The 16679-nt window shown below is 40.6% G+C and overlaps 1 protein-coding gene across 4 annotated transcripts in view; it reads right to left on the minus strand.

The window, feature by feature from the left end:
- AGAP1 (ArfGAP with GTPase domain, ankyrin repeat and PH domain 1) overlaps positions 1-16679 on the minus strand; it is a 645107-nt gene that overhangs the window by 47619 nt on the left and 580809 nt on the right. For all 4 annotated transcript variants that reach the window (XM_045032567.1, XM_045032566.1, XM_045032565.1 and 1 more), the window contains one exon: positions 15243-15465. In XM_045032567.1, the coding sequence (XP_044888502.1) occupies positions 15243-15465 (223 nt within the window). The remainder of the gene's footprint in view (positions 1-15242; positions 15466-16679) is intronic.

Here is a 16679-nt window from a genome sequence, read left to right on the forward strand (position 1 = left end):
TTAAGAAAAACACAGCAAATTGTGAGACTAGGAAAAAAAAAGAAAGCATTAATAAGATGGCCCGTCACTAGGCAATAGACTAGTGTTTACACTGATCTTTCAACAGCAAGTATTTCTCCACCACACAGGTGAGATATGGTATGGGACAAAAGCAAGACTCTTCAATAACCAGGGCCCAGACCACTTAGGGCTTTAAAGGTTATGAACTTCACTTTAAATTGCACATGGAAGTGAAGAGAGAGTCATTGTTGATGTAACACAGCTGTTGTGTGTTCATTACAGTCCACACTGTTCAGAATTCTGGCAGCTGAAATTGTACATTGTTTGGAGCTTCTGAGCAGACTTCAAAGACTAGGCCCAAAGCAGAACACAGTGCAGGTGCCTAGCCAGGAGATAAAGGTCTGCATGACAACTGAAAGCGGGACACTTGAGAGGAACTGTCTTCTGATCAGTTATAGGTGACAAGAGACCCCTGCCAGCTGGGAACCCTGTTCCAAAGTTGGATCATTAAGGCCGCAAACCACTTTTGGTGGAAGTTTGGTATAAACCTTCACCTGATGGTACAGGCACCTCTTTTACTTCCAAAAATTATGCCCTGCCTACTTTCAGATTGGGTCACAGTTAGTTAATTTTTAACCAGATCTTCATCCCTGTTAGAAACTCTGAGGGCTTGGCTACACTTACAAATTTGCAGCGCTGCAGCAGGGTGTGAAAACACACCCTCTCCGGCGCTGCAAATTGCGGCGCTGCAAAGCGCCAGTGTGGTCAAAGCCCCAGCGCTGGGAGCGCGGCTCCCAGCGCTGTCCGTTATTCCCCACAGGGAGGTGGAGTACGGACAGCGCTGGGAGAGCTCTCTCCCAGCGCTGGCCCTTTGACTACACTTAGCGCTTCAAAGCGCTGTCGCGGCAGCGCTGCCGCAGCAGCGCTTTGAAGTGCTAAGCATAGCCACAGCCTGAGAGTAATAATATAGAATTTGGATTTGATGAAGATGGGGAGCAAAGTATCATTAGCTAACTGGTGACACTGCAGTGTGGAAACATCTCAATCTCCCCTGGTGGCTGCATATGAATATCACAAAAGAGGAGTGACAGATGGAACCATAGGGGGTCTTGAATGTGAAAGACTTAAAAAGGACAAGCAATTACTCAGCAATACCCCTATATGCAGAAAGACACCAGTGAAGAGCTGCTTGGCCCTTTCCTTCAAGATCCCTAATCAACTCAAATACCAACTTGTCAATGGTATCAAGAGCTACAGGGAGTCAAACAGAATTAGAAGGTGTATATAACACTGCCGTTATCCACTTAGCACAACTGGAAATCTCTGTTCAAGGAAGGCATGTCAATCTATCAATTGGCCCCATAATTTATCATATTGATCTAACCCACACAGAGGATGTGTCATGTATGTGTGCACTGTACATGTACATGCTAGAGATATAAAATAACATATATACAAAGATGTTAAAAGACAAGTGATTTACAAAACATTTAAAAAAAGGCTTAGAAAGTTAAAGATTATTAAAAATATTATTTTTTATGCATTTCTTGCCTTTATGTACTATTTTGTAAACATCTGAGGGATCCAAAATAAAACATTTTGTAGCACTTAGCTTCCTCTTGTGAGGTGCAGGCCTCCTGACGGTGGAAGATGAGCAATAACAATCTTTTTTTGATGAATTATTCTCCGACGGTGCATTTTCTGAGAATTATTGAGAAGTGACAGTAGCTTCACCTGAAAGAACTGTATTCTAGCATGTCAGAATTGGTTCGTTCCTACAGTGACGTGGGTTGAAAAGCTTTCGTTTACAGGCCGTAATAGATCAGTGTTTTTTATTTACATGTATATCTTTTAAAAATTCAGTATTCACATACTTCTAATTTATGCAACTGCATAATTGACAGAATGCTTACAATGAAATATTTGCATCCTAATGCACAGCTGAAGTAAAGTCTAGCATTCTTAGAGATGTGTTAATAAGGGTAATTCAGTCATGAGACAATGAGTAAGTTACAACTCACAGTTTGATTCAAAGTCTCCTGTCTAATAGAACTCGCTAAAATATCTTAAGTAAAATCTTAAGTCCCCTAGCAGCTGTTTGGTCCACAGAAGCACAGCTGTCTAAACTTTATTGGCAGTAAATGTCATTCTTGCACACAAACTGTGTGCCTGGAAAACCCAAAGGCACATCTTGGTCCGTTAGTGCCATCACATATGATCACGCTCCCCGACGAGATGTGAAAACTGAAATGGAAAACGTCAACAAACTCTGGCCGCAGTGCGGACTGGGGCATGCCCGCTGACAAGCGTGCCACAATGACAGAAATGTACTTTGAGTTGCAATTAGTAGCACTGTCATTTTTGGGCGCTCCTGCCAATTAATTAAGCCTGTCAAATGGAAAAACAGCAGCATTCACATGATAATTTATATAGGGAGAGACGAGCCTAGCAATGCTGCTGCTTCAGCCAACAGAATTCCCTTGGAGCACTTAAACAAAATAAAATAGAATATAAGGAAGTAGAAGAGGGGTTGGGGAGAAGAAAGTTAAACTGTCCTTGTTATAATTGTTAACTCTGATCGCTCAAGTAGAAGACGGGCTGATTAAAACTCCAAACGAGCCCCTAGCTCGCTTAAATCTCAGAGTCCGGAATGATAGAATCAGAGGAGTTTATTCATACCATTAAGCCCCAGAGAACTTAATTGAAAGAAGAGCATAGCCCGGACCTTGACAAGCGGGAGGTCACAGTAATTGCTGCCGGACATATTTAACATTAAGATAATCAGGCCATTAATTACCCTTTGGATCATTAAATCAGCCAGTTGCAAAATGAAATTTCTGCCTCTATTACTCACTTGAGAGACCACAGGGGTGGCTTTTAATTTATCAGTGAGCTTGAGATACAAAGGACCAGGCTTGGGGAGGGAGGAAAGGGGGAGAGAAGGGGGTTTGCTTCAGCAGAGGCAGGAATATCAATCCGCCATGCTTGGTGATCGTGGCAAATTAACTAGGTAAGATAACCTCAGCTTCTAAAGGCAGAAGCTGGGGGTATGTAAATAGATGAGGGCAGACAGGGAGATCAGAGCCTGCACACCACTTAGCAGGATAATAAAGGAAATCATCCTTGATTATCAGTGCTAATTTGGACACTGCCGGTAGCTTGTTATGCGTGTTCTGAGTAGCATTTAATTAATTCAATTGCTTGTTAATGAGGGAAGTGACATGTGGGGAGCAGATGCCACCCAACTGCAGATGGGCTCTGGTCAGCCCATCACAATAAAGTCTTTTTTTTTTTTTTTTTTACCCCTTCTCTCCCTCCCCCTCAGAAAACGGGAAAGGTGTCAAGCATGAAACAACATTCAAAAGGGACAAAACACTGACCTCATCAGGCCAGGAGCTGTTAAGAAATAATAAGACCTGACAATTTTGGATATATGGGTACTAATGTTCCCTGAGGCTGCATTTGTAATGGTGCATCCTTATGCCAGAAATTTGAGATTGACATGGCTATACTGTGATCTTAGGATCAAGCTGAACAAAACAAAGAAAGGCTGATGTGGACTATCTTTACACATTCAGCATAAGGTACAGGGCTCCAACTGTTCTCAGTTTTGATATATTCACCCTTTATCAATATTTACAGTGTGCACAAACAGGAATGAACTAATATTCGAAGAAAAAGGGAGGACAAACTTATTTAACCTATAAATCAGCTTCTGGTCAACCCGAAGGAACCTTCAGTACCAGGGGACCAACACATCCTCTGTAGTGGCCATTATCTTTGTATGGTAAGGAGATGGTTTAGACTTTAGCCTGGAGTTTGGTATATTTAACAGACTTTTTTCCCCCCCCTGCCAAACTGCATAATGTTTTCTCTGAGACCATCTGGCTCAGTTCATTTGAGAGTGGGGGGTCAAACTGTATTTCACATTTTAAGGTAAAGGATAATTTCAGAAACTCTCAGCTCCTAATTCAAAAGTTCTCAGACTGAATTAAGAACCTTTTCATGTTTCCTGAGCTTTGCCAAATAGAAAAAACACTGTGTAAATGGACTACCTGGGAGGAACTCTAAGAGAATTGATGCTGGTGTTGACTTTAAAGTCATACTATATTTCTAGAGTGCTTGTAGGAAAAGAGGAAGTATGTACAATGTAGGGGATAAAACTTTATTTTTTCCCCACCATCCCTAAGAACTTCAGCTACGACATGTTTTGTAATCAACGCTGAAGGAAAGGCTGTAAATTTTTAAGGAAAATATTCCTCCTCATTCTTATGTCAGCTGAATGTGAAAAATGGACTGCAGAGTCCAACACATTTGTTGTACCCATGTTCAGAAGCGTGTATTACGCAGTATAACACAAAAACAAACTAAGTTGTAGGTTTCTGCTTATCACTGCATCAGGAGAGCTTATACATTTCAGCTGGTACACAAAGGTAGCTACCAGTATAGTGTTCACTCATTGTACACATCTCAATTTTGGGGTAAATTTTTAAGTGGGAATAGAGGGTCCTTAAAATCTGAAAATCCACAACAAGGCAACTCAGAAGTTGGGCACTCAAAACTTGTATCAATTAATAAACATTCCTGAAAATGTTGGCCTTAGTGAAAATAAGTGCACAGAAAGCAGCACTGCCAGCATATACTGCTTCTCTTATGCCTGCTGGATTGCTTCATTGTAGACAGTGCCAAAAAAAATCCTCAGGCCTGCAGTCATATGGGCAAGAATGGTGCATGCAGAAAGCTTACCCTGATTTTTATATATGGGCTGTCAAGTGATTACAAGAATTAATTGCGATTAATCGTACGATTAAAAAAATTAGTTGTGATTAATCGCACTGTTAATGATAGAATACCATTTATTTAAATATTATTGGATGTTTTCTACATTTTCAAATATATTGATTTCAGTGACAACACAGAATACAAAGTGTACATTGTTCACTTTATATTAATTTTTCTTTACAAATATTTGTACTGTAAAAAACAAAAGAAATAGTATTTTTCAATTCACCTAATACAAGTACTGTAGTGCAATCTCATTATCATGAAAGTTGAACTTACAAATGTAGTATTATGTACAAAAAATAACTGCATTAAAAAATAAAACAATGTAAAACTTTAGAGCCTACAAGTCCACTCAGTCCTATTTCTTGTTCAGCTAATTGCATAGAAAAACAAGTTTGTTTATATTTGCAGGAGATAATGCTGCCTGCTTCTTGTTCACAATGTCACCTGAAAGTGAGAACAGGCGTTCACATGGCACTAGTGTAGCTGGTGTTGCAAGATATTTCCATGTCAGATGTGCTAAAGATTCATATGTCCCTCCATGCTTCATCCACCATTCCAGAGGACGTGTGTCTATGCTGATGACTGGTTCTGCTCAATAACAATCCAAAGCAATGCGGACTGATGCATGTTCATTTTAATCATCTGAGTCATATGCCACCAGCAGAAAGTTGATTTTCTTTTTTAGTGGTTTGGGTTCTGTAGTTTCTCCATTGGAGTGTTACTCTTTTAAGACTTCTGAAAGCATGCTTCACACCTTGTCCCTCTCAGATTTTGGAAGGCACTTCAGATTCTTAAACCTTGGGTCAAGTGCTGTAGCTTTAGAAATCTCACATTGGTACCTTCTTTGCGTTTTGTCAAATCTGCAGCAAAAGTGTTCTTAAAAATAACAACATGTGCAGACTCATCATCGGAGACTACTATAACATGAAATATATGGTAGAATGCAGGTAAAACAGAGCCAGAGACATACAATTCTCCCCCAAGGAGTTCTGTCACAAATTTAATTAACACATTATTTTCTTAACGAGCATCATCAGCATGGAAGCATGTCCTCTGGAATGGTCGCCAAAGCATGAAGGGCATACAAATGTTTAGCATATCTGGCACGTAAATACCTTGCAATTCCGGCTACAAAAGTCCCATGTGAACGCCTGTTCTCACTTTCTGGTGATATTGTAAATAAAAGGTGGGTAGCATTATCTCCAGTAAATGTAAACAAACTTGTTTGTCTTAGTGATTGGGTGAACAACAAGTAGGACTGAGTGGACTTGTAGACTCTAAAGTTTTGCATTGTTTTGTTTTTGAGTGCAGTTATGTAACAAAAAAATCTATATTTGTAAGCTGCATTTTCACGATAAAGAGACTGCACTACAGTACTTGTATGAGGTGAACTGAAAAATACTATTTCTTTTACCATTTTTACAGTTCAAATATTTGTAATAAAAATAATAATATAAAGAGAGCCGTGTACACTTTGTATTCTGTGTTGTAACTGAAATCAAAATATTTGAAAATGTAGAAAACATCCAAAAATATTTAATACATTTCAATTGGATTCTATTGTTTAACAGTGCAATTAAAAGTGTGATTAATCATAATTTTTTTTGAGTTAATCATATGAGTTAATAGCGATTAATCAACAGCCTTAATACACATGCACACACACACACAAGTAAAGGTCCACAAAATAATCCACTATTCTGATGCAACTTAAAAACAACACTGACAAAGGCACATACAAACAATGTATGTTTAATGATGATTCCAAAGGCCAACTTCCATCACTTACCTTCAACAATATCTTCACATTCTTTTATCAAGTAAATTCTGTCCACCCGCCCACTGCTACTATCCACAAACCACTTCAGTATTACACCATTCAAAATCAATTTTTTAAGTGTGTGCTTAAATAGTATCAATAGCAATTAGAGAGGAAAATCCTGATTTCACCCTCAGATCCGGTTAATTGTTGCAACATTGATCTACTCTAATTTGACTTCTCACTCCAAATTAAACCCACATTACTGAGGGAGGGATTGAGGGCAAATCACCCCCCTAGACAATAAATTTAATATTGAATACACCTGAAAAAATGGAAGTTGTTGCAGGATCCATACCAAAAAGATTTTTTTTCTTCCTGGGAGTAATTAAAAGATGCTTTTCTTGACTAATGATCCCCCTGTTTAGAAATGGGAAGTCGATACTCCTTCAGCAGCAGTCCGCTTCAATTTGTCACAATGCTCCAGAAGTTTGAACGGCAGTTCTCAGGGCTGCTGATAATTGCTGGAACCAATTACAAGCTTTCTAAAGCTGACCTAATCAGGGGCCCATGGACAACAATCAGAAGGCCAGCTGTTCACATTTTCTTTCTAGTTTCACAAATTCTACCATATTGTTCCCCCCCCAACAAAGTTTCCATGCTTACTAATAACACACATTTCTTTCTTTCCTCATCATTTTCATACAACTGTCCTTAACCCAAACTTCAGCTTGTATAGATTTTGGCTGCTTATTTACTCAGGAGTCCTTCATTTAGGGAGCACATTACACCCGTGTTCCCATAGCCTGCACTGGCTTCCAATTTGTTTCTTGGTGCAATCCAAGGTGTTGGTTTTGACATATAGCCTCTAAATGGCCTGGAGTCCTTGTTATCTCACAGACTGTCTCTGACCCCTCATGTAACACTGTAGACTTTAAGATCAGCAGAAGTGTTTGAGCTAACAGCCCCCGGTATAAAGCAAGACTGCCAGTGGCAGGAGATTTTCAATGAAGAATCTTCAGTGTTGGAACTTATGTACCCCAGTCTGATAGAGTCTCCATTTGTTGATCTTCAGAACATGATGGAAAGCCTGTCTGGTTTCCAAGTCTTCCTCTAGGAGAGGTTTGAGCGGGTCGAGAAGGAAGAATTTTAATTAGAAGGTTTTTGGTATTGATACTGGTTCAGCTCCATTTTGCATGTGTACCTAAAAAGCATGCAGCTCCAGTCCTGGATAGGCACACTTCAATAAACTGTATAAAATGAAATGTTTAGGAGATGACAGTCTTGCCCTTTCCCACTTTCTGGGAAACAGCTTTTCACATATTCTGTGTTTTACTACTGACCAGCCCACAATTCTATCCTAAAGGACCTGCATGTCTCACCCCCTTACACTCTTTCCACGGAGGACAAATGCATGGGACTCCATTTATGGCCAGTCAATGATGCTTCTTAACATGGTGGAAGGACTGCTCTCGAAATGATGTCCAGCACTTTCAGCTTCTCCTGGTCCAGTGTGGAAGAGACTGGAGAGAATGTCTTTACTGCAGTACTTCCTAAAGTTTTACCTCAATGCTGCCTTGAGCATCCTTATAGAACGTACTCTATTTGTGGACCAGAGTCAATCATTCTCCCCCTCCCCTACCCCAAGCCTGCAGGCAGCCATTGGTAGCTTCACGTCAGACAAACCATACTATGAAATGGTGAAACCCATGTAGCACTGTTTTCCTTAAAATCAACACTTCCTTGCACCATTTCTTTTGTAAATAGTATTATTTTGTGAACCATGCCTGTCAGAGAGAGACAGAGAGTTTATGTTTAATTTATCTTATTTAGGGTTTTTTTGGGGATGGGGGAGGGGACAATCTCATAGACTTTACGGTCAGAAGAGACCATTGTGCTAATCTCTTGTAGAATGTTTAATCCAGCTTTTCAAAGTGAAAAAACAGGACATCTGTGGATGTGGGGAGCAAAGAAAGCTTTTGGTGGGGCTACAGAGGTTCACACAGGAGAATTTTAGCAGCTGGGAGGAAAGAGACGGATGTCCAACTCATCCATACTCTTATACAGGTTCTTATACTGCCCTCATCACCACAGTACAGTAACTCCTTACTTAAAGTCGTCCTGGTTAATGTTGTTTGGTTGTTTCGTTGCTGATCAATTAGGGAACATGCTCGTTTTAAGTTGCGAAATACTCCCTTATAATGTCGTTTGGCAGCCGTCTGCTTTGTCCACTGCTTGCAGGAAGAGCAGCCCGTTGCAGCTAGCTGATGGGGGCTTGGAACCAGGGTGGACTGGCAGCTCCCCATCAGCCGCCCGCTCCTCTAAGTTCCCTGTGCAGCAGCTGCCCAGCAGGCTATCAATTGCCGGCAGTTCAGCTGTCCCTCCCCACCACTGCCATGTGCTGCTCCTGCCCTCTGCCTTGGAAATGCTCCTCGGAGCCTCCTGCTTGCTGTGTCAGGGTGTCCCCCTTCCCCCTGCTCCTGCACCCCACTTACCCCATCTCCATAGTGCAAGGAGGACACATGACAGGGCTCAGGATGAAGGAAGCTTCCTAGCAGCAGCTGCCGTCTCAGCTTGCTGATCTACTTAAAAAGGCAATGTACTTAAAATGGAAGCAGCAAAGAATCCTGTGGCACCTTATAGACTAACAGACGTTTTGCAGCATGAGCTTTCGTGGGTGAATACCCACTTCTTCGGATGCATCCGACGAAGTGGGTATTCACCCACGAAAGCTCATGCTGCAAAACGTCTGTTAGTCTATAAGGTGCCACAGGATTCTTTGCTGCTTCTACAGAACCAGACTAACACGGCTACCCCTCTGATACTTAAAATGGGGTCAGCGTACTTAAAGAAGCAGTGTGCATCTCTCTCTCATACACATGGCATGTGTCTCTGTCTGCCATGCTGTCTCCCCTCCCTCCATTTGTGCTGCCTTGTAGACATTAACAATGAGTTAACCCTTGAGGGCTCAGCCAATTGCTAGTTCATCATTTAGCAGTAAGGCATTCCCTGGGAAATATCCCACCCTCCGACTTCACCATCTCAACCAAGCTTCACAATCATCATTGCTGTGTACAGTATTCAATTGTTTGTTTAAAACTTATACTGTGTGTGTGTGTATATATATACACACACACATATATACATATATATACATATATATACATATATAGTCTTTTGCCTGGTGAAAAAAATTTCCCTGGAACCTAACCCCCCATTTACATTAATTCTTATGGGGAAACTGGATTCGCTTAACATCGTTTCGCTTAAAGTCACATTTTCCAGGAACATAACTACAACGTTAAGCGAGGCGTTACTGTATCTGAGCATCTTCCAGAAGTGCATTGAGTGACATGAGTGACATAGCATACATGACTGTCATCTGTTTGTTCTCTCATCCTCTCAGCCGGGGGAGAAGTGTGTGCGGTAGCATTTTTTAAAAATTAAAAATATTTATATATACACACACAGCTGTATGTTTATGTTAGAGCAGGGGTTCTCAAACTTCATTTTATAACAATCCCTTTCTGACAAAAAAAATGACTATATGACCGTGGTGGTGGTGGGGCTAAGTCTGACCCTGCCTGAGCCACCCTCAGGCAGGAAGGCCAAAGCCCCAGGGCATCAGCCCAAGACAGGGGGCCTGTAACCTGAGCCCCAACACCCAGGGCTGAAGCTGTCAGGCTTGGGCTCGGGTTTCAGCCCCAGGCCCGAGCAAGTCTAATGCCTGCCCTGGTGACCCCATTAAAAGGGGATCGCAACCTACTTTGGGGTCCCAACCCACAGTTTAAAAACCGCTATGTTAGAGAAAGACAAAAGCAAAAGAGACGCACCTTACATTCAGAGCAGAAGGTGATGAGGTTTGTATTCATCCTTCATTTGTTGGCTGATTTTATGGGAGATTAATAGATATGGGTTACAGGCTCGCCAATTAATCTGATCAGAAGATAATAAGGTTCTTGTCCCAGAATCAGGCTACACAGAATTTGCAGGGACCCTCAGGATGTATGACAATGAAACTCACACTGAGAACAAAATGCAGCCTTAAGCCTTTTATTGAGATAAATGGAATAGTACATAAGAACATAAGAATGGCCCTACTGGGTCAGACCAAAGGTCCATCTAGCCCAGTATCCTGTCTTCGGACAGTGGCCAGTGCCAGGTGCCTCAGAGGGAATGAACAGAACAGGTCATCATCAAGTGATCCATCCCCCATAGTTCATTCCCGGCTTCTCGCAAACAGAGGCTAGGGACACCATTCCTGCCCATCCTGGCTAATAGCCATTGATGGACCTATCCTCCATGAATTTAGCTAGTTCTTTTTTGAACCCTGTTATGGTCTTGGCCTTCACAACATCTCTGAAAATGACTCCAAGATCTCTTTCCTGAGTGGTTACAGCTAATTTAGACCCCATCATTTTATATGTATAGCTGGGATTATGCTTTCCAATGTGCATTACTTTGCATGTATCAACATTAGTAACTGAATAGTAATCAACTAATAATCAGATAATCAATTACAAAAGCAATACTAGCAGTACATGTGGTATGATATACTATAAAGGTTTCTTGATTAATATACTCACACCCTTCCTTGATAACCTGGTGACAAGAGAAAAAGACCAGCCTTGCCTCTGGCACGACAGGAGAGTTTCATGGTCCAGGTTCCTCAAGTCTTGAGTGGGAGGTGAAGAACTTAAGAGCTAACAAGGATGAACTACCAGTCAACGAGCAGAACCTACCCAACATGGTGGGCTGCCCCTCTTATGGGGCCTGAGCCCTAAGTGCCCTCCTTCCATGTCCAAACTTCATTTCCTCACCTACAAAAATGTTAGGGTATCCTTACTCTATAGGCCTGCATGTCCATGTGTATTAATGACATATTTGTAACTATGAGTGGCCATTAGCTCATCCTCACCTCTGTTATTTCTGTTCTAACTGGTTGTTTCCATGTTCTTTGTGGTGTACGTGTTAAATCTGAAAAAGGCCAAGAACTTGGGTGGCCTTACCTACCAACTAGCTCTAAATATGCCCATTTATCTATGTTAAAGGTATCAAACATATATCCTGTATGCTTTAGCTCATCGCCACCTATCTAGGGTACAGGTCTCAAACATAAGTATGTTAACCTGCCTTAGCTTAACATACAGGATGTTGCCTGTACGTTCCTTGCATTCCAGCTAACATACTCCAATACAAACAGCCAAAATACTCTAATACAAATTGATAAAGCCATTATAACAACAAATAACAAACCTATAATATAACAAATGATTAAACTCATAAGAAAAGATAAATGGGTAAGCAAGCAGGCTAGCCCTATAGGCTAACATTGCTGGGAGAGTTAGTTCCACAGCCGTGGGCTGGCATCTCTAGAACAGAGGAGCTTTACAAGTATGTAGAAAGTTCCATTGTGCTAGAGTGAAGTTGTCAGCCACGGTCCTCATTCCTTACCTCTCCCCAGCCAATCTACTCCCACCTGTTTTCTAAATGAAACCCAGGACATGTTACCGTGAAGGGTGGAATGGGAGAAAACACTACGTATCCTTCTGACTCTTTTCTACTGTTTGTTCCCCAGTGTTATTCTCTCTTCCTGCATTTCCTAGCATGTGTCTGCAGGCCCTGCTCAGAGGCTAGAGGGGTATGTGGCAAGCAAGAGGGAGTGTGGGTCAGTGGGCGAGGTGAGTGGAGTGGGAAATGTGAGAAATTAAGCAGGTCTGTGGGAGAGAGAGGAAGTGAGTGGGATGGGGGAAGTGGAGATATTGGTGGGGCCATGAAAGATGAGTGACCATGTCGGGGTGGAGGACGAATGGGTAAGTGCAGGAGGATGAGAAAGCAGGGAGGCACTAGTGATTCCCTCCCGCCTCTGCCCGATGGAGCTACTATGGCTCACTAGGACGGGTAGCCACTAAGCTGTGAGTGTCTGAGCTGCTGGCTCCTCATGTGCCAGCCAGCAGACCTCAGGTTCTGAGTTGTATGAAGGACCAATAAGCCTTAGTGTGTGGAGGGGAAACTCATGCAGCACTTTGCTATGGCTCAGAGCAGACTGACTTTCCTTCTGCTAGTGGTTTCTCCTTCTGCTCTTAGCCTCCAAACCCCATGATAAAGTCACCCAGCCACTACAACTCATAACATCCAGTTCTCCATCTAGATTTCTGCTCTCCCCTCCAAGTCCATAACCTATCTCATGTCCCATCATAGGACTTTTTCCTCAAGACTCCACGTCCATACTAGAGTGTCTGGCTGTTGGCCTTCTTTTGTGAAACTCAACTCAGGAGTAACACAACTACTAGCTGAATAATTTGTTATATTTAAAATTCTAGTGACTAACTTATGTCCAAGAGGTGGTAAGTAAAACTGTGAAACTTCAAGTATGATTATGATTATTTTACACCAGATGAACCCAACTAAATGTCACAGAACAGGGTTAAACCTCAAAATAGGAGGATTTAAAAATTTTCCTGTGCAAAAGTTATTAAATATTTTACTAAAGGCCATCAAAAATGCAATTGTCCCACGATGAGTTATTGTTCCAAATTCTGAGAAACAAAATCATTAATTAAAGTGTGTAACAGAGGGAAGTTAGTCTTGTTTTAAGCTAAAATTTCAGCACAACCTTAACTATGCTGTTGCTACCAATGCCTCCATTATATATATTTATACACACACACACGGAGCCTGAAATGGGCATTTATAAATGTTCACGATACCACTGTGTTCAAAAGTATTAACTTTTAATTAACCTAAAAAAAAAAGTTACTGACGAATACAAGAACAGCTGGAAAACTACACTATAAAATACATACATAAGGGAATTGTGTAGATGCAGGGACAGCTTAAAATAAATTCTAAGTACGGAATATAAAGAGACAATGCAAACCTCCAACCAAGCCACTGTCAGAGAACTGAATTATTTGACTTCAACACTAGTGTTCTCCTTCCATTGAGATCTTTTTTTGGGGCCTGGGTTTACCAAGACAATTTCTTTCATTTATGATGTCCAGCCTTACAGCAATCTTTAAAAACATTGTGAATTGAAATATTGAGAGTGAAGCCTATCTTTAATATTCGGAATCGATAAATCTTTCCAATGGCTCATTATTAAAGATCTATAATCAAACAAAGCAACAGAACAATGTCTTCAGATTAAGTCGACAGTTATTAGATAATGCTGCTGATTTAGTAATATTTTAAGATAGATCTAGTTTAATTTGTGAAATTCTTAATGTATTTGATCTGTGTAACAAATATATGCACACATATACAGGTTCTATGCATATGAACTCCATGTGTATATCTGAGTATGCACATATTTAGATGGACAGTTATGTATATAAATAGCCTGATTAATACACTGCCTTCATTCTCTAAGATGAACCAAAGGTGGCACCACAAATTCATTTTTCAGTGCTAACGAAATAATGCAGTAAGATATGGGTGACTTTATTACAGTCAACAGGACAAATCTATTTATCTTCTGTAGCAGGAGGCCCAGGTATAGATTCAGTTATCCTTTCAGTAAATCTGGTATTGGATACAATAAACTCCAGAAATGAAGCATATGCATTTAAAAAAAAAGTAGAAGTCACCCTTCTATTTTATTCTCTTACATCCAGGAGGCAAACACTGACAGCAAGTGCGAAACCTCCATCGTAATATCTGATACCTGGGGACTAAACGGTGCTCAGATGCAGTCAGCTCTACACACTAGCCCCCTGGAGTGTGGCACTGTGACAACTGCAACACATGCACTTCTGAAGGCAACTTAAAAGGTTGGACTAGCTGGGCAAGGTAGTCCAGGCTCCTCCTCATGTCTGAAATCTGCTCTACTGATATAGAGACTGCCAAGCAAGTATTTCTTAATTGTTCAGTGTGAATATCAGCTCTTACATTTAACACCCATCACGGTTAACATTTCTTTCTAAACCATTTAAACTTTTTTCTAAGCCATTTGCCACTGATAATATGGATGCAATACAAAAACAGTCTTAGTTTTCTTTTAGGATAAACTATAGTGAGAGGATCTTCTGTATGCTGGCCTATGATTTGTAGATAAAATATTGTATTAGTTATGGAAAAACATACACTTACCCAAAAGTTTGACTCCTTTACATACATTGCATAAGGAAATTAAACAGCCTCATTTGGAAGAGAACTCTCAGAACAATAAGAGCAATAACATCCATCCCCAAGAATTCACAGTTAGGTGTAAAAGAAGACAGCAATTTGCTGGGTTAGCTTGTGACTATGGAAAGCACATTGCTAATTACAGTAAAGTATCCAGAGGGTCAGATTTACTGGTTTATCAAAAGCTAAACACACAAACAGTCTAATGAAAACGATGGAACAAAAGTTTGGGAGGCTTAAATTTCCCACTGTTTCCAAGACTTCTAAACTGCTGAGGCAGCCTTGGCCAGCACAAAAGTTACCAAGCTCACTCAATTTTTGGCACTTTTTGGTCAGACTTCACGTTAACCTGACATATGCTAAAATGGTGCCTGAAATTTGGCTCCTAGAAGTCAAAATGAAGTAAAAAGTGCTAAGACCCAGCAAGCTCCCCTTGAAAATCAAGGCACAGATTTAGATGCCTAAATATGTATTTATGTGCCTAGTTTTAGATACTCATTTTTTAAAATCTTAGTCACAGTTTTGACACGTGGATGCATTGTACACAAAAGGGAATAAAATAGCCTACCTTGTGGAGTCTGAAGAGGGTTTCATACGTCCCTGGCTACTCTCCTCCCAGACACTGTTTGCTAGTTCGTTCCCAATGGATGACATCACCTTGATGAGTTCTATAGGCCAATCATCCAGGTCAAGTGACCGGACACGTGACAAGTGTGTGCCAAGGTTCCGGTGTATACCTGAGCATTCGATACACATGAGGGCTCCCAGATTCAGGCTGGCCCAGTCAGGGTCTACAGGAAGACAGACACAAACAATCACTAAAAAAAACCGAAACAAAATTCCTTGTGACACATTCTAAACCCCTCTCAGAACTGAAGAACTTATGGATAATGATTTTGGCTGGGGAAGCAAGAGGAGTAATATTCAGGTCTCTTGGTCTCACAGCACTGTTAGGAAGCCTGACAAGAAGTGGAGGCAAAAATTTGGTTCCTAGGTCTAGCCCTCTCAATGTGCCATTCCTGCAACAGAGAAATAGTTGTGGTCTCAAAGGAAGGCACATGCAACACCCCAACAGACTATGAGAACCTGTGATTCTAAAGAGAAAAGAAGCAATAGGGAAGATAAAAAGAGTGTAGCAGGTAGCTCAGATGAAGTGGTAGAAAAAGCTCCTCCTTGGGTAACTGGAACCACTTGTAGCCAATTACTACAAAAGAAAAAGTTACTTGATACAATGTTGCTGTTGCTAACTATATCAACTCCTTAATAACCATCTATTTTATCACCTACTTACGACTTTTACATCTACCATGCAGTGGGGTATGTGTTCATCTCTAAGATCAGGGAGATAAGTACTAAGATGAAAATTTGCAATTTTTTTAAGTGTACTAGCAAGAACAATTCTACAGAAAAAAAATTACCCCCCAAAAGACAAGGCTATGACAAACCTGGCAAAAGCCAAGAAATTCAAAGTCATTTCCCAAGATGTTTCATTTTTATAACCATGCTGTGTTATTTAAATGTAAGTTTGTCCGAACCTCTCTTGAACAAATATTAATTTTAACACATGCAATGAAACACTTCCAAGAAAGGATATTTGGAGGAGCTTTTCTTGATGTCAGATATTGTCTACCATTCTTTTCCTGATAGACACTATGGAGATCTGAAGAGCTAGTATGATATCACAATATCAAGCAGGAAAAACCTGGTTCAAAGGGCAGGAGATTTTTATTCACACTATGTAAATTTTAACACTGGTCAGAAAATGAGATTCCCCCACTGGTGTAGGAAATTTCAATTTCAAGAACAACAATTTTTTTCTGAATTTTCTGCAACAGAAACTGAAAATTTTTCTGCCACTGAAAACTGCCAAAAACTGAAAATATTTTCTGGTTTTCAGCCAAAAAATTTGGGTTTTGGACAAAAATTCAAATATTTTCAAGGAAGGCAGACACTTTCCATACATTTTTTGTTTAATTGAAAACCCAATTTTCCCTCCAAAAAAGTT

Source organism: Mauremys mutica, chromosome 10 (genome assembly GCF_020497125.1).
Source record: "Mauremys mutica isolate MM-2020 ecotype Southern chromosome 10, ASM2049712v1, whole genome shotgun sequence".
Classification (NCBI taxonomy): domain Eukaryota; kingdom Metazoa; phylum Chordata; order Testudines; family Geoemydidae; genus Mauremys; species Mauremys mutica.